This window comes from Rhea americana, unplaced genomic scaffold, assembly GCF_003343005.1.
Source record: "Rhea americana isolate MKP2758 unplaced genomic scaffold, rheAme1 scaffold_5, whole genome shotgun sequence".
NCBI classification, from domain to species: domain Eukaryota; kingdom Metazoa; phylum Chordata; class Aves; order Rheiformes; family Rheidae; genus Rhea; species Rhea americana.
Window position 1 is genome coordinate 593658 of NW_028186645.1, and position 19223 is coordinate 612880.

Here is a 19223-nt window from a genome sequence, read left to right on the forward strand (position 1 = left end):
ACACAGTCCTGGGCCAACCTGCTCTAGGTGACCCTGCTTTAGCAGGAGGCTGGACCAGATGATCTTGGCCAACCTCAACTAGCCTGTGATTCTGTGATTCTGTAATGGAGAGTGTGTGGATGTGGCTGGGATCTCTAAGGTTACATGTAATTGCTTGTGAGCTAATTCAAGGCCTTGGAGATACATCGATTGATATGTGTTTAACTCAGATATTCCACTTCTAGGAAGTCCTGCCTGATAGTCACTTCGTGCACTTATTGCTGATTATACCATGTAGATATAAAACTTTTTGGAGTTGCCTTTGTTTATAAATATTTATTTTTTAGTTTGTAGCTAACTAGTTCTTTTGATTGGTAGCACTTGCTGTGGCTAAAGAAGGCCCCTMTTTCCCTGCCTTGCCTCTTTTCCTGGTGCATTGAGACAAGGAGTGCTGTAACAAGGAGTTTTGGTAGTTTTATCTGTCTGCTGCAGGAGTAAATCTCTGTGACAGTCTGTGTACTCTGGAGAATGTTTAGTAATGCACATTTGATAAAACTTTTTGTTTTATGGACAGCTCCTTTTGAATCTCAGTGCCACTACTATTCCCACAGAGGCCTGCAGTGAAGCTGGTTCATATAGATGAAGCTTTAAATGTTCTGCCTTTCAGGTATAAGGGAGTCTCATCACTTTCTCTACAGAGTCCCAAGTTCCTGCACCCTGGAAAACACTGAGGTGAGCACGAGGTGTTGTGGTAGAGCACAAGAACCCTTCCTTGCCCCACCTTGCACCTTATCTCGGGCTACAGCTGGCCACTAATAACTGACAGCACCCAGGGCTGAACAGGAGGAACTAGGAGATACTGGTTGCAACTGRCAAGGCCAGAAACAAGCATGAAATCAGCAGAAAAAGATACATTTTCCCAAATACGGCATGAGATCAGCAAAAAAAATGGTACATTTCCATACCAAATATTGTATGCCCATGAGCCAGACCCTGTGCCCATGAAGAGTGCTGCAGCCTRGAGCCCACTGAGCTTTCCCGCACGGCAGCTGGCTGCACAGCAGTGAGTCTCCCCTTGAGCTGAGAAGCCTCTCAAGGTCACTCCTCGAGRTTGAGAGGTTCCTTATCTGCGACAGGTCCTCGGTAAGTGACTGATGGCATGCTGAAACTTTGTAAACTTTGCTAAGTTGTGTCTCAGATTGATTGTGCACATAATCCTTTAGACATAAACTGTTGACCAGTCTGGGGCTAAGTTTGGATCCAATTGCACCCATACTCCTCTGAGAAGGAGTTCGGAAAGCAAGGGGGTCCACTCTGAACCTTGTGACTYAATGGGACTGTCTCCTTGACAATTTAGTCTGACCCTGTCCTCTATGCAGTAAATAACCAAGTGTAACTTGCCATTGAATCTTGTTAAAACGCTTATTTAGCATTGAACTTTGTTAAATCAATGTCTTATATAAATAAACATACATTGCTGCTTCTCTSTTATGAGTGAAGTGCATCACTTATCTGCGACGGGGTGAAAGACTTGGCTTACGCGGCTTGTCCAACAGGGTGCTAATTCTGGTGCAKGGGGAGGCATATGCTCTGATGTGTGTGGACAGATAGCTCACAGTTTACTCAGTTCCTGGAGCAGCAGGGAAATGGGCGAATTAGCAGTGAACTGCCAAGTCACAATCTGCTAGCTAAATTGTTTGACAGTCAGCACAAAMCCCCATATCCTTTGCTATAGGCTAAACTGCTCAGTGACATTTTCTCTTTCCCTTAGAAAAGGTCTTAAGAGACAGCTCTGCAGTTTACTTCAGATTATGGCAAATTTGCCTGATTTTTGCCTGTTTACTCACTGTGCTTCTGCTCTGCAAACAGTGTTGTGTTTACCATAGTGATTCCAACCTACGCATTCCCGATGAAAGATCTGTGGAAAGCATGCTCATTACTGGGGAGGTTAGTCTCCCTGCGTGCATGGGTGCTGGACAGGACGGTTGCACAAGAGACTGCGCAACATTCATCCAAAAAATCTGCTTACCATGAGCAAGTGGAACAAAGGAGAGTTGTTAGTCATTGGTAGCCCATAGCAGTCTCTCTCATGGACCACTGAATGATGGCTGCTTCTCAATGATAAAGTAAAAGTATGAGATAAAATGAAGCCAAATTCTTAAGCTATTACTCAGTACAAGCTAAAGCTTCAGCCATTAGCTCTGACCACTTTTGGAAACTTAGCATGCACTAGTTGCAAGGCAGACGTGCTAGAGCTGTGAAAACCCTCACATGTCTTAATTCTTGTCCTATGTCTTAGATAGATCTTACCCATTTCCCTCTTACATTAACTATATTTAAAGATTTTTAGAGGTTCTGGCAGTGTTTTCATTGTCCACAGTCCATGCATATAAGGCATATAAGGATAGGCAGGATTCTGTTCTTAATTCCTGCTTTGAGACTCTCTCCATAACRTGTCCCTGGAAGAAACTCCTGTTTTATTTATTTTGATTTGACCTTTGGCTGTGCTTGGACACCCGGTCATGGGCAGCCAAATACCAACAGAGCAATTTGCGGCTACATGTAAGTGACTTCGGTTCATTTCAGCCATATCTCTGCAGCATTTCCCCAGCCCAGTCATTTGTGTTGCAGCTGATTGGGGTGCAAACTGAACTCTGTCTTGTCTAGCTCAGCCTGCCAAGAAAAGCATTAGCTAAGCAGAAACAGCTTGTAGCTGAGGGCAAAGGTGAGAATACACTGAAGTATCCAYGTCTCAACAGAGAAAGGATGCAGCTACAAGCAAAACACAGCTGCCTTATGTGACCAGGGTTAGCATGCCAAACTGCGTACTGAGAAAACCCTCTCTGTGCAGTACCCCTGCCTATTTTGACTGAGATGCAGAACAAATGCAAGAAGCCCACCTCTATGGCCTTGGTGACATTCTTCTGTTTCTTGGTGTTGCTTTGTTGTGCTCAGAGAGGTCTTGAATGTGTTGGAGTATTGTGTACATCTCCGCCTGAGCCGAGCAGAAATATTTGTACAGCTGGTTTTGCAGTTGCCCTCTCTGTAATGTGCAGGCTAGGGGATAAAAAGGGCTCCTRAGTGCTGTGGCACTTCTCTGAAAAGAGAATTCACTGCCTAATCGCAGCTAGGAGACAGAATAAAGAGCTTAAAGTTCTTCCTCTATGTCTAGGAAGGAGTGGGGAGTGGGGGGGGGAGGGGACCTTTAACCATTACCTATCCCTTTAGCTCTGACTGGTGTGGTTGCCTGATCCCACATCACACAGAACGACACTGCATTGCTCCCTCGTACCATTTAGATTACAGCTTGACCAATGTGATCTGCATTTCCAGACCTTGTTTTGAACACAGCTGATGCAAGCCCTGCTCTGGCAAAAGCCCTTCTGTATCCATGCATATGCCTCAAGGACACAGGACAGTGTTTCTTATCTGTTTTACAAGGAATGGTCTCATCAGAGTTCTTGAACTGGATGTGCACAATCCTTTCTTGTTCTGACAAGTCTTTGCCACGCTGATAAATTCCATCTATTAAAAAAAACACACCCATGGTCTATAGATGACCTGATGAAAATGAACTTGACTTCCAGTTACAACTGGCTTTCTTTACAGACTATCTTTTATATCTATTTCCACACTGGCAAAAATGATTGGACTGTGGGCCTTGAAGCTCAAAGACTGAACATTAGAGATACCAGTTCTGCATTTCCCTGAACTTTGGCAGCATTCGAAAGATTGGATTTACAGCTTGACCTCCATATCTACCAAGTGTCTGCTTGGGGAAGTAATTTCCTAGAGTGAGAGGCTCTGATTCTCAATTCAGTTCAGCAGTCTGGTGTGGCTCTTTTGGGGCAGCTTCCTGCCCTTGCTGTGAATCCGGGGCCCAGCCAAGAGGCAGCCTGGCTGTTGGCATGAATTAGTACAGTTCTTTAGCAGTCCTGGCAGCTGTCAGCCAGAGGCAGTTCTAGCAATAGAGAATGCTTAGAGTGTAATGCTCTTTTCCTTTAATTACTCCTTACCTTGGTGCCTAGCAGGGACAACCTCTGAACCCATTGGCATGACAGTAGCTCCGGTCACTTCTGAAAGTTTGCGACTAAGTACAAAACTTCTCTCTTCCCATGGGAAGGCTGAGATAACCCCTGTATTTTAGCTCCAGTCCCATGTCTTAAATCTTTCTCATTCTCCATTAATATTAATAGTGGAGCATTAAAAGTGCTGACAAATTTGCACAGATATACCTGTATTTGTGACAGAGCCAGGTAAAGCTATGGAGAGGATGATGGGTCTATGCACCATACACTGATATGCAACATGGTTTTAGCACTTCCTTATTTTATCCTCTACTAAATATGCCCTTTTAGGATTAATATGAATAATTCACTTAACATTTCCTTCATGCCCTATACCCAAGAAGCCTCTGTAGTCCCTGCTCTTTCTTTGTAGCTGTCGTGTGCATTCTCATTCCAACTCCCTAAGGGGAAAAGTAAATGCAGTTTGCAGGCCAGTGCTGTGTATTTATGCATGTATGTGCCTTTATTTCTTCAGTCTCGTTTTTTTGAGAGCATGAACCCAGCTGACCAACTTCTTATCAGTTTGACAGGCTGTGACTGTTGTCCTGGTGACCACAGTAGTTGCACTGTCATTAAATACAGAAGGCAGCAGAAGAGATGCCTTGACCTGTGGGTGTAGCTGGGTGTGCACATGATATGCTAGTAAGTCACTTGGATACATGAAGGTAAGATCCAACCTGGGTCTAAGTATCTGAAAAATGAAGCAAAAACAAAACAGAGAAGCATGCAAAGTTAACTATAAAAGAAATGAGAATGTGAGTAGGAGTTGCAAATGCTCAGCTCTTCTCAGCATCTGATCTGTATACAGATCAGATTATTTAGTACATTTGTATTCGAGAAATGTTTTCCTGCCAGCTTGCTGTCTATTTACCTGTCTTTTTTCTACTCCTTCCCCATTTTCTCCATTTTTTTCTTTTGGCTTATGGACATGAAAAAGAATAATGTTAGTAGCACTTCTGAGTCATGTTTTTCACCCAGGCACACCATGCTTCATCCATTCGTATGCACATTCCTYGACAATGTCGAATCCCATTCACTGATTCCTTACTTACGTGAACTGCTCAGGCCAAATTTGTGGTGCCCTGTCATGGATCAGCTCCTGTTGTGCTAGATGCTAAAAGAAGGTCCTAATCTGAACAGCATCCAGGCCAAGTGGAAGACTAGGAAGAACAGAYGGAAGGAGATAGAGAAGAGAGCACAAAGAAGCAGTGAGATATCATTAGTCAGCACGTAGGCACTGGTGTCAGTGCACCAGCCGCCTAACACTTTGCGAAGTTTTGCAGGCTACACAGTATGTTCCTGTTTTAGCACAGTGTTGCTGGCTGGTTCAGTAAGATGCTGTCAGCTTTCAGCCATCCGGGGCAATATGGGATGGGATAACCTAGATAAAACTAAATCCTGGCAAGTACAGACTATACCTCAGTTAGGAGATAAGAACATATTCAGGCCTTTTACCTTTGCAAGGTTTGTAACAAGCCTGCAGGTTTCTGTGCTGAGCAGGGACAGTTTTAACCCATTGGGGTCTGAGTTGGGGATGGCCCAGAGACTATGTGGGCCTAGCATTACATATGCCATGGATTGGTGTTGTAGCCACAGTTATGGTGAGGAAGTTTCCAGTTCATCCCCCAGCTAGTCTTCCATGTCTAGTGGAGAGCTGAATATGGTTGGTTTACTGTAAAAGCTTGCCTTTCTAAACAYTTATTACCAGGCATAGCTCCACAGACATTGACAGATCCCTGCACCAGCCCCCAAATTGTGGGAAGGTACTTTTGATCAGCTGTGTGGTCTTAGTTATGTGTCCATGCCTTTAGCATTGTCCTTGTCTGTGGTCCCCAGAGGCCTTGCAGGAGATAGGATGCCCTACTTCACCTGCCCATCTTTCGCCCATGTCTGTGTGTCTCACACTCAGCATGGGACATATTTGCAGGAGTCATTGGGAGAGGAAGGAACTGCAGCAAAGCTGTCTCCTGGGAAGGTCTCTAATGTGATGCTTCAGAGGAGGGTGTGTTTCAGCGGTGGTCAGTGGTGAGAAGGGACAACGCTTGTGAGCAACATGACTCAAAACCCACAGCAAAGTTCCCAGTGGGAAGTACCAGGTTGTGTAGCTGCAGGATCAGAGTCCTGCTGACTAACAAGGAGAGGTTTAAGGGTGTTGTGGAATGACGCTTCTGTTATGCAGAATTCATGGTGCTAGCAAGTCATCTTAAATAAAACATTACCCWCCCAGAAAAAGACACAAAGTCTTAATTTCATGCTTGTGGCAACCAAAGAAAGGATGTTTATAGAATGAGGAAAATCAGGACTCTCTTGTGTATGTCAGTCTGATGTAGCCCTGAATCTGCTTTCACACCAGTTTTGTACTGGGATGACCCATGYGCGTTGCCTGTGAGGAAGTGTGGTGGTGAGGTGAACATAACTTACTCGGGCTAAAAGGAGGAGGGGACTCACCCCTTCTGATTAGCAGAAGAGCTGCATTTCTTACCTCTCCTCTTTACTTCAGCATCTGGGGTGGCTCCAAGGACTTCAAAGATATACTACATGATGATGGTTGATGACAGAGCAGAGCTGGACCAGCTCTCTTGTTATGGGACAGCTGATAACGTGGCTCCCATTACACTTCTGCTTCTGTTTTTGGTTGGCCTACCTGACTGTATCTATTGTTCTGCACTCATTAGTGTTTCTTCTGTTACTAAGATTAGACTATTTTCCTCAGGGCACTTGTAATTCGCCTAGGTATTGTGTTTACTGAAATTTCTAAGGGACTTGTGAAAGTCCCATGTACTTTGAGATAGTAAGGCACAGTTATGTGGCCCTTCCTTTGTAACATGAGTTCTTCCTTTTATAGAAAGTCTGATAAATTAATAAGAAGCTATTGTTTGTTGTTGTTACAACAGGCTCTTGAGATAAATGGCAATCTGGCACCAACAACTAACTGCGTAATTTCAGGAGGGAAAATACTGGAAAGCAGTTTTGGTACTAATGAGTGCAGACAGTAACTGTTGCCTTCAGTTCTTTTTCAAGACATTACCAATTTCCTGTTTTTAACAAGAAGATAGAAAATGAATAGATCAATGGGAATAATAAAATACATTTTCTTTCTATATGATTTTAATCCAAAAGAATAAGGTTACAAAGAAATCCAGTGCAACTCATGTTTGTCTCCGATAAGGTTATTCCCTGAATAGCACAGTTGCTCTGAGTAAGGCAGGTAGGCATATGGCCTGAAGAAATGACATTTGTGCTCTCCAGCTAATTTTCTCCCAGTATTTTGGCATTTTTTTTAACAGATTTTACAGACAAGTAAAGATCTTGAAGATATGAAAGGTCTGACAAATTATGTCAAAATCAGCTGCTGGAGGAGATACAATTTACTGCCCTGACACAGGAAATACTCAGTTCAGAAGGCAGTAGCCAGCCAGTCTTGGTTCTGCTTACCCATTCAACACACCAGTAGCTCCATACCATATGTGATGTGCTGCAGGTGGTAGGTAGAAATGACCTATGTGGCAGTTTTATGTGACAGGTTAAAAGGATGAATCATCTAGAGTAAAAGAAGCCATCCTTATGATTTTGGTAGTTCAAAACAACTGGTTTTCCTGGGAGCAATTTGAGAATCCTGTGGCACAGAGGCATTAGATGATAACAATGCATGGCTAACCCATCGAGCCATCCTGTGTTAGCCAGGCCAGCCAGTTTGCAGGGTATATCCAGTGTGCTTTAAACACCCCTAGGCTCCCCTGCATGTGATTCAGTCTCACCAGCTCTGAAATACAGAGCTGAGTTCCTAGGCGGTGAGGCGGTAAGACGGCAGGGACAGATTGCTACATCTTCCCATTCATTTGTGTCACCCTTGTTTGCAGGAAAGCCTGTGGTTACCTGCTCTGAGCAGAGGACATAGCTTGTGTAGCTCCATCCACAGTGCATGCCTAATGCTCTGTGGCAGCATGGTCTTTGCTTGCAGAAAGAAATGTTATTTGTAGATTGGAAGTTGAGCTGGATTTGGTCCAGTCTCCTTTGTCTCTGCTGTGTTGTTCCTTTCCAATTTGTTCTTGTTTCTTTTGGGGAAAGTCCCCTAGATGGTACCAGGTACTAGCTCAGGGAGACAGGCTACCTAGGACATGATCTGCAGATCAGTTATAAAGGACAATTAAAAACAAATTTGCAGACACACAGTATGTCTGYGGAAGTGTCTAACCTTGGGGCCTGGGTATGTTTGTAATTCTTTGATTTCTGCTTTGTAGCAGTGTGTAATGATTGGTTGAGCACTATGATTCGTGGCTTAGAGAAGTTGGGATAAGTTTAGTTTCAGAGCTCTATGAAGAGAGCTCTGAGTTTGAATCCAGTGTTGGTGACAATGTGGTAATAGAAATAGCTGTATACCTCCCTTCTCTTTCAYGCTGAACAGGGCATAGTTTCGTGCAAAGCCCCAGTCCTCTTGACAGAGCAAAGAAAGGGCTGAGGTTGCTGTTTTGGGAAGAAACAGGGGAATGATGACATTTGATGTTGTTTGGTGGAATCTACTAGCAGGAAGTATCTGGAGCTCTCGATTCCTCTTGTATTATTAGTCAAAGGAAGAGTGAAAAGAAGGAACAAGTGATGAGTGCTTCTTCAGAGCAGAATTCAGTGGGATGAGGACAAAATCAACCGAGGACCCAGAAAGGCGCTTGACAGGCGTGWCAGAGGGGTGTCATTTCAATTTCATTATTTACAAACTTATTCAAAGAGTCTGACTCACAAACAGGAAAGGACCAGGAGGAGCTAGAATTCCTCATTCCAACTAGTTGTAATCATGTAGTCTGCTGGGAAGATTTGTCTGATAAGAATGCAACACTTGGAAGAAAGTAATTTTGAATACTTATGGATAAATGGTCTAACATATAATGCAAGAGATTACACTAACTGATACCTACTGCAGTCTACAAATCATTGCAGAGCAAGACACCAGCTCCCAAAGTGTTGTTTGTCCATGACAGGTAGATAAAACCCAGGTTTCACTACCATCACCATTATCATAACGGCTGCTAGTGTTAAATGGCCTGGAACTTTCTAAAGATAATACACAGAAATTTGCTGATTCAAAATAACTTGTAACCTGTTCTGTATTAAACAGCCTTCTGGCASATAAAGAGATGTTGAACTGAACCAAAATGGATGATTGCTTAGATATGGATGCTTACTATAGTTACTACATGTAAAAAGCTTAAGTCCGGACAAGCGGACAGGATTACGTAGTCTTGATATTTTAACAAGCTGTGTTCATAAAGATGAAAACAAGTATGAGATGATTCAGGTGAGAGAAAGACCTACCTTGAAGAGTAAAATAGGAATGAAAAGTGAGAGCTGACTAAGAATACTTTTGTATGTGATCAAAAAGCAACAAAGCACAGAGAAGGTTGTGCTAATTTACATTCAGTTAAGCTAGGTGAAGTGAAAGCAGTTATTAAAAATAAAACAAAGGCCAATCCTCACACATAAAAAATGGAAAAAAGGAGAAACTGATAGTAATTAATGTAAATCAGTGGTTTGAACTATATTAAAAATTCAGTAAGGCAAAACAAAGGAATCAGAGAAGTTTTTGGTCAGCAAAGTTAAAAACACCAAGGGTAATGTTAGAAGTATATTAGATGAGCAAAGAATTTGAGGAATGGTATCAGTCCATTGCCAGACGGAAATAGTCAATAGAAATTTGGATAGTGCCAGAAAACCAGAAGTGTTCAATAAACATTACTATTTCTTAATGGGGGAAAAGCCATGTCATATAACAGTACATGTAAGTCCTTTCCATCAAACAGTAATTTAGGAGACACTAAATAATACCTGATAAAGCCAGATGCATTAGATCAGGAGTAACTAATATATTGTATCAACAGTTTTAAGAGGACTAGCTGAGGTTCTTAGTGATTGAGTCAGATTCTTTAAATATCTTGAGAAACTTGGGAAATTCTGGAGAGCTAGAAGAATTATTTTTAAAGTATTAACAAATCACTGAGATAATTGGGTGTTTGATCCCAAACATAGTTGAGTAGCTGATATAGACTTGTTTAATAAAGAATTAGAGAGAGAATGGTAGAACAAGTGCTAATTAATACGAAATTACAAGTCCAGTTGAAGGACTAATAAGTAATTTAGAAAGTAATAAATAGTTTGAGTGCAATAGACTTTCCATGGTGCATTTGACTTTGATTAAGAAAACTGAATTATTAAAATCATGATGTATGTGAAATAGAATAAAGCCAGGCTACTGCGTCTCAAAATTAAATTATAAATCAGGAACTAGCATTAAGAAAACATATTTCTAGGGGGATCCTCCAAGAACTAAAAGGCCTGACAATGAGCTTGAGGAGGTCAGTCTCGTTAGTTTATCAGGAGGGAGGTTTGATTGTCTATCCAATAGCAGAAATGTGATAATATAGGGGTCTTTGGTCAAACTGATAATGATAAAATAAGATCCAGTGCCTGGAAGACAAAACAAGAGAAAGCCAAACTAGAAAGAAGGCTTATTTTTTTTCAACAACAAAAGGTTAATAGCTACTGGCATAACTTCCTTTGACTAATTCTGGAACAGTTCAAATAGTGATTGGTGCTTTCTTCTCAAGGATATGTTCATATCCGAACAGGAGTTAATTCTGGGTGTGCTCCTCATTTACATTCCCTAGGACAACACTTGCTTGATCACAGCAGTCCTGTCCAGCATGCCAGTCTCTAAATCTCTGCAATACCTGAGCAAACAAACTGGTAAATAATATTACTAATGCTAAAATCTCCATCCTACTGCAGCCCCATAGCTCCTTGACTAGCAATACGATTAACTTTTCCTTAAGAGGTCAAAATGATGGGCTTACAGCATCTTTTGATTTTGCTTTGAAAAGTGCTTCATTGATAATGATTAGGTTTGGTCACAACTGGGTGGTTTTCAGGTATGACATCTCACAGCAGCATTTTGCAGAGCATGTTTCCTCTCTGTGTTGCCCTCTGTGGGAAGAGCTGTATTTTCACTGTTGCTGATCTCTTCTGGTTTGGTGAGTGTGTATAGGTCCATTAGTGTTCCCTGGGCTGTGGCCTGCAGCAGGGTGACTGAGAGCATGTGCCAGAGAGGCAGTTGCCTTGGGGCTTCAGCTCGCTGGGAGCATTGCAATGACTAGGAGCTGCTCCCTGAAAGGGTCCAGGTTTCTGGGCAGGGGCAGATGTCCTCATGCTTTTATCCCCTTAGCAGCAAAATCCAATGTTGCCTGCATGGCTGTGAAGCCAAGAGCCAACTGTGTCTCCCAGCCAGGAGCCCTGGCTAGCAGTGCTGTCCCAGGGCAGCTGGGCAAGCAAGATCCTCKTGCAGGGCTTGCCTGTTTTAGATGTACGCATAGGTCTGAGAGGAAGGGCACTGCCTATGCCTCTTTACTGACTGTGAAAGGAGTCTAGATGATCAGCAGAGATGTAGACTTCACAGTAGCCACCCTGAGGTTAGATAAAACGACTCACATCCCCACTGTCTAAACCACGTGTTAACTCATGCCCTAGGCAAAGACTGGATTCCCCAGATGGGCCAGGTGCAAACCAGACAGGTAGAAATCTAGGTACCTAGGGCTCCAGCTAGGCTCTGGCCTCAGAACACAAGGCAGCGATCTCTTGAGGAAGATCTCTGCCCTCTTTCAGCTATCTGATACATCCTGCTTGGGATTGTGACCACTAACCTGCTGAATGAAAACATGGTCCAGGATTTTGTTACCTTGAGCTGTTTTGTTTGTGCCAAGGAGATAAAAACAGGTCTTGGAAAATAAACCTGAAACTCCAGACAAGGTTTCTGTTGCTAAACTTGGATGTCTGGCTGACTTTTGTTGAGCTGCTGAGATCCTGGGTCTAACCTTGCAAGAGCTGTGAAGATCTAATTGCTGTTTCTCAGATTCAGTCTGATCCCCCGGCTCCCACAAYCCCCTGGCAACTTTTCTTCTCCTGTCTCTGTTTCTTGCTACTGCATCCCTGCACTGCCATTCCACAGCCTCTCCACGCTCTTGTCTGSTTTAGTTTGCTCACTGCTACACGTGCAGATTCACAGACAGCTAGGGCGTGTGAACTACAAGGTCTTTTGATTTAGCCTAACTCTGTCTTTTCAAAAGAACTAGAATCCAAAGAACTAGAAAAGCAAACCACTCGAAACAAGACAGACAGGAAGATACACAGTGGATTTTTCTGTGCTCTCATAAATAAAAGTCAGACGATCACATGTTTTTCTAAAAATAACACCCATGGTGAGTGTTTCAGTAGGAATAATACTGMCCTAGTTTGCATGTTACCCACATACAAAAATAAGATGGTGAGGAAACCCCAGTTGTCTGATGTGGTATTTGCATTCGTTGAACCAGATCTGAATTGAGAAGCAGCTAATTAGATTGTATATTCTTACCTCTGCTGCCCTTCTAGAGGATTCAGTGAAGTGGGAAAGGGGGATGCTTGCTGGTAAGATGGCACAGAGTGGTTGCTTTCCTTCTGCGGGCGCTTGACATGCGTATTGCCGCTGTCTGCAATCACACAGCGGAGCACCGTGCCCCGTTGTCAAAGAGGGTTTGYGTAAGCGGGAATCCTCTTCTCTAGATTTGGTCCAGCACGTTCACTTCCAGAGAAAAGGCAGATCAGAGGAGACCACATATATGAATTCAGCTTCCTGTCTCCATCCATGAGGCAGAGCTAGATCAAAACATTTTGCTATTGAAGGAGGCCTTCTCTGGCTGCCTCTCAGCCCCAGAGGACTCAGACTGCCGGGCAGTCCCTGTCCTGTGACCAACACCGCATGGCTTGCCTCTGTGGCCTCTGAAGGCCAACAGATGCACTTCCCATCCCTTGGATAGCTGGGAAGCAGGGAAGTGTCATGCACGGGTCACAGGTAGGACATGGCRTTGCCTCTTGAAGGCATCACTAGCTTCATGAGGGAAGGATGTGTGTTGTGTGTAGAYAGTGGCTGATCCCATCACAACCTGGCAATGCTGGGCTCAGCAGACCTAGCTGGCTCATTTCCTCTTGGCATAACTTTAGCCAGCAGTCCTTGAGCCAGCACAGCCTTGCTGCAGACAGCCTGGGGACGGGAGCTGCAGCCGAGCTGCCGGAGAGCTGCCGGTGGCTCAGGAACCGCAAGCTGGCCACCCTGCTGTGTGGTTGTGGGCCCTATGGCTTTGGCAGGTCTCGGCCTCTCTAAGGAGCTAGTGGCTGCCTCAGCTGCCACATGTGTAGCAATGAGGACTATAGTCCTTTCCAGACTCCAAAATGAGAACAGAAGCGTGTAGGGTTGTGCTTTGTGCGGATGCGGATAAAGCTCTTTTATGACTGATGGAAGCCATTGCTTTCCCTTGAGATTATMTCCTCATTTTTTTCTCTCTCATGTAAGTGATACATGAAATTCTGACTCTCTGAACAGCCTCAATGCTGCGAAATGTTCTCATTCAGGCAGAGAATCTAGGTCAGCCGTTCAGCAGAAAAGATCCAGCCTTCATTGACCAGAATGCACAGGCCTGCAGCAGGACAATTTTTCCTGGCTTGTTTTGTTCACAGCGAGCTCCTAAGACTGACAGCCATTTTATGGACAGCAGCTCCAGCTTCCTGYCAGCAGGATAGATGTAGGCATTGCAGATTCAATGTACCACAGTAGAAAATCAATAATATGAAATATTCATTTTGATTTTTACCTAAGACGGAACAATCTTTTTTCAGTGATGAAAATCTGTACATACGTTTAAAAGGATTTGATTCATAAGATGATACATTATGGGGATGCACTTAAATTTTGTCTCTGATTCTGCACCTATAAATAACTGCTCTTACATATGGCATCTAATTATTTAATTGTATATGCAGATTAGATAGTCATTTACATGCTATCCTCAATGACAGCAACTAATTGCACTGACAGTTATTTCCAGGCACATATGGTAATGCCAAAGGTTTTAAATATCAGCCAATACCTGCTATACATACCAATATTTCTCCCCCTCTCTTTTCTCCAAATAATGTTAAAATAAATTAGTATCACAAGGTACATCTGTTTCCTAGAACTAGTTGTACCCAGACAGGATCTGCTGTGGTATATATTTTGTATAAGACTACAGCCTAGCTTGGAATTCCTAGTCTATCTGTATGCCAGCCCCCCAACGCCGTGAAGCAATAGGAGGGAAAGTGTAAATATGCTTTTTCTCAGCCATGTTTATATGTGTGAAGGGGGGACAATTGCAGATGTGGAGGACTTTGGTCCCCACTTGACTCTGTAAGAAGTGTGATCCATAGCCATTTTGATCCAGAAGGTACTTTTTGGATCTTTTGCTTTCCCTTTGCATAGATTTAGATGACTACACAGGGCACGGTCAGTAGGAATCAGATCTAGGGAATGCCCCGTTCATTTTCTCATCCCCATCTGTAAAATCAGTGCAGTCTTCTTTTTTCCTGWTGTGAAACAGGTTTTGAGCAGGAAAGCTTACATTTTGCTGACTTTTTACCCATTTTGCATACCTAAAATATGTATAACTGTGAACAGCATGGTAACAGCCAAAGAGGCCTTGTTTGAACATGTAACCATTTTGGGGCTTGGAAACGTCATGTGAAAAATTCATGTGGAAAATACCATTAAAAACACATTCACTCAAACAAAAAAGCTCCAGGAAACTGCCTTAAAATACAATGACTCCATGCTGAGCCAAGACCAGTTACATTCAACTGGTTTATATTTTGTGCGATTTTCAGATGCTGTTGACTCCAAGGTATTTACTGTCTCGTAGCCATGGAGTGTACAAACACCACTCTGGCCTGGCTTCACTCTGAGACGGAAGGAAATAGCCGTGTACTCCAATGCTTGGTTGAAATGTGGCCTTATTGATTTATTAATCAAGTTTCAAGAGTCTCCACTCCTGAAAGCCAGTAAGTAACATGTACTGGAGCTCTGAGGGCGCAACAGTACAGATAACATACCTGTTCAGGATGGAAAAAAATATTGGTTCCTTTTAAATTTTGGGGTAATTTAGAAACAACCTTACAAGTTATCTAATTTTGGTTGCTCAAGGACCACATGCTTCTTGTTTGTGGAGGAGGGCTTGCTGTGAGCCGTGCCTGCGAGCRGAGTCGTGGTGATGCATGCGGCAGAGGAGCGCTACTACTGTGCTGGCCGTGCTCTGCCATCCTCGGGAGCCGTGATAGCGTTTGTGGATCTTTATATAGTGCTTGCTCCACTTCACCAAGAAGTAGGCACCAACGGAAAGATAAAATATGTTCTGACAGTGACGGCAGATGAATGTACTACAAATACAGTTCTCTGCCTTTGCCTTGCCTACGTCTGATTTGCTCCCCCTGAAATTTTGCCAACCTTTTCTTTTGTCTAGATTTCTTTCTTTCCTGTAACAAAAGAAGAGGTTGGAAAAAGTTGAAGACTCTCCCAGGGCTTCCTCACCATGTAATGATGTTGTATATTCTAATGCCAAATCTCCTCTGAATGCTTTGCTGTGTTTGGAAGAAAATGCGATGGTGCAGCGTAAATGTTTTATCACCATGTGTTTGGGAGACCTGCCTTATTCAGCCTGAACTTATGTTGATTAAAATTTAATGCTTCTCTTTGTGATCATGCAGGCTTTCTCCATGGTGTATTTTACTGAAGCAGGTTTGGAGGATGATTAGCTCTCTCTTAGGACTCTTTCGGGTTATGCTTGCTTCTGCAAGTCCCTTATTGAAGCTAGCTCAAGTCCAGTTGTTCAGAGCTGAGAGAAGAAGGAAAACAGAGTTTGCAAAAATCATTTAAAACTGACATTTTTGCAATGTGATATCATGACATCATGTTTGTAATCTTGAGCTCTTCCAGGGCTAGTGGATAAATCTTGAAAGCAGTTCCATGCTCACCGTGAGATGGGAACGAAGCTTGTTTTCAGTCTGTCTAGAAATGAAAACATGAGCTGTAAGATGCTAGATGCTGAGCATTTCTGAAAATGTGACTTATTTAGGTATCTATTATGAGAACTGTACTCTTTTCTCTTACCTCCTGTCCTAAATAACCTGTCTGTAGTGTCAGGATGTTCAGCAATGAAGATGATGGCCGTGAACTGCGTTGTAAATATTTTATATGCCAACATTTAACAACTATTTTGGAAAGACAGAGATTTCCGTGTTCTGCAGGTAGCTCAGTTGGGTGAGGAGTTCCTGCCTTTAGCTCTTCAGCTTGTCTTTGTAGCCTGTGATACCTGCCATTAATGTTCTCGGTGTCTCCAAGGGCTAGAAATGATTGAGGTTTGATCTTTGGTTAGTATTCAGTTGCACAGAGCTCCTGTATGAGAAATTTCAAGCTGTCCTGGAGGCCAATCTGTAGTTATGATTTTTAGCCTCCAGATGGTGTCTAACAGATGTGTCTATGGAGACACAACAGTGCAGTGTCAGTGAAATGCTGGAGATGATTAAAAATTATAGAATCACTGGCCTCTTGTGGCAGCAGAAAAAACATGCAAATGATTTTGGAACATGCAATGTGCATTTTCAGTCCCAAATCTCTACATATACTGCACCATATAGGGCTATGCGTACAGATGTATGTAGGAAGTTTCATTCAAAATTGAATCTGAATTATTTACTGTAGAAGAGGATCTGTGAAGATGCACAGAGGAATCCTGTCAATCTAAGCCAGACAAAAAGACTCAAATAAAGTCATTTTAGGCTTACCTCTGCACAGAGATGAACTATTCATAATACATGCTTCTTAAAAACCTCTTGATAAAATCATGGAACAACTTGAAAAGAGCTCAACGGTGGTTGAGCGAACGCASTCTGTAGTGCACTAGCACACAATACGCATGATTTATTGAAGATAAAGCCCTTTCCGCTCCAAGGATAGCAAAAATTTAAATTGTAGTTTTCCTCTGGCAAACCTGCAGGATTCTGTTAGGGTTACCCTTTTTTGAGGTTGGAACTGGAAATACTGTGATACAGCAACAAACCTGCTGGGTGGCTTTTCTTCTAGGGACATGATCAGCCCTTTACACTACTGTGGTTTCTATTGCAGAAATATTTCTCTGAACTAGYGGTAGGAACCCACTCAAGACTTGGGTCTTCTGAGTGCTGAAGTAATGCAGGGGGACCCTGAGGAATTGGAGATACAGGCTGAGAAACTACTTCTGTGGGTGCTCTTCCTGCCTGTTGTCCCGATCCCCTCCTAGGCAGGCAGAGGGACCAGGCTGCCCGTCCCTTGAACCCCTTCTCAGCACAATGTAAGTACTTTACAGTTTGCTCTGAGGTTTATATTGTATGTATCGTATATCCAGAGGTATATGTGATAGGAGCACAAGGTCACTCAGCACATCTTCCTCGCTTGCTGACCAGGCAGGTCTGTAGAGGCACTGGGGAGACACGGGTTTCAGCTGGCTTGACATCAGTCTCACTTGCTTTGTGGCCGTACTTTTTCCATCACTGCTACTTTCCCTGATGACTCCTCACCCATGCAGAAACTGTGAGCTGACCCTCAAGCCTTTACAGAAACKGGGGCTTTTATCGAACTGGGCTGCTTGGGGGGGCCTGTGCCCAGCTGTYATCCCCATCGGTGCGCGTGGCAAGGAGAGGAGCACGTGGGCCTCGCGGCTCCCCACCTCCGCCCCGACACTGTCCTTGCCTTCAATCAAGGGTTGCAGAGGGCTTTCGGGGCTGTAGCRCACCTTGGGGCACTGCCAGTGCGACGTGGGGGCGTATGGAGGAACGCGAAAGCCCAAAGGCAAGGAGGAGACTTGCTGTTCTTAGCTAACTGCTTTTATTCGTGCGTCTTCAAACCACTGTGTGTCCTGGATGTGCTGGCCGCGCAGGTGGAGGAGTGTTTCCGAGCGTGCCGGGGACACCTCCAGCCCGCTGCCCTTTTGCACAGAGCCAGGTACAGCCGCTCTCCGGCTCAGCTCTGGCAGGGCACGGTGACATTTCTCTCCTCTCTCCACGTCCTCTGCAGGTGCTAGTGCCACTCGAAGGGCTAAAACTCTCCGTCCTTCCCCACCAGTAATGCAAAACCAGGCTGGCTGCTGGCCTCTGTGCGGAGGTGAGGGGACTTGGAAACCGCCTCACGCTCCTCCCTGTATCTGCTATTTCTGCACCTCTCCACAGCTAAATATAACCTAATCCTAAATGGGGCCTTAAGATCTGTTAAATATATGAAACTAAATGAGCTTGCTTTGAAATATTTTATTACCCCTAGCATTTGATTGAGCCTAGCAGCTCATTTTTGTGGTTTGGGGRCAGTTTTTTAACCAGAGTGTATGACATGCCATGCACTTTTTCTCATGGATAAATCTCTCTCCCTCTTTCATAGATGCTGAAGAAAACTAGGAGGAAGTTACAATTGCTGCAATATTCTCTTGTCGTTGCAGGRAAAAATCAGGGAAAGGGAATTCCCAGCTTGGTACCAGCTTCTTTACTGAAGACAAAACTGCTACTTCCAGAAGGATTGCTTTATTCTTCTTTTACTATATGGGTAAGACATTTGTAATGTAGGGATTTTTACAGTCAGTTTGAACATCGCTACTGCTGGAATTTTTGCAGTTCAACCTTAAACCTGTGTGCATGTATGTGACTTTCTTATTGTTTTCAAAGGGGGGGAGCATCTTCCTTAAAACAATGCTTATTTCATTCTGAACAAAACCAGAATTAGGCAAAATCCCCAGAAATTAGCTAAAAATATTTCAAAGGAACAGTAAACTAGGTTACTAATTAAGTGAAAATTGAGGTCAGTTTAGAGTCAGGTCCTTGCAATGAGGAGGAAAACACAGGCAGTGCAAGTGGYAGAGCAAGTCCAAACTTGTTGTGTCTCAGTATTCAGGGCAGAGGAAGGGGCAGGTTTCAGTTCCCCAGTGAGCTTGTTTTCAGGACTTCAGCTTGGTTTCTTAGAAGCCCAAAGCTGACATAAGCATGCAACCTCTTTGCCTGTCAGTGCATTTATCTATCCCCTCCTAATAACTCGAATTCGTGTCGTTTTAGACAAATCTAGAGCAAGARAGAAGTCTCAGATTAACTTCTGAAAAATGTGATGACAAATCAGTGGCTGAGCAGGGGAGAGATACTCCAGTTAGTGCCCTTGGAAAGAGAAAGGAGGAGAGGTTGCCGTTCCCCTCTCGGTCCAGCCGTGGCTGTGCAGCCAGCGAGCGCGACCRCCTGCCAGCCTGGCAGAGGCAGCGGCTCCGAATTCACAGCAGCTCT

The 19223-nt window shown here is 43.7% G+C and overlaps 1 protein-coding gene across 1 annotated transcript in view; it reads left to right on the forward strand.

Annotated features, from left to right (window-relative positions):
* Window positions 1–846: 846 nt before the first annotated feature.
* The window catches only part of LOC146588651 (exocyst complex component 3-like protein 2), a 47293-nt gene continuing 28916 nt past the window's right edge, over window positions 847–19223 (forward strand). Inside the window, exons 1-5 of the mRNA XM_085317395.1 lie at window positions 847–1122; window positions 4569–4711; window positions 14763–14936; window positions 17056–17260; window positions 18398–18501. Of these exons, the coding sequence (XP_085173521.1) occupies window positions 17259–17260; window positions 18398–18501 (106 nt within the window). The 5' untranslated portion in view covers window positions 847–1122; window positions 4569–4711; window positions 14763–14936; window positions 17056–17258. The remainder of the gene's footprint in view (window positions 1123–4568; window positions 4712–14762; window positions 14937–17055; window positions 17261–18397; window positions 18502–19223) is intronic.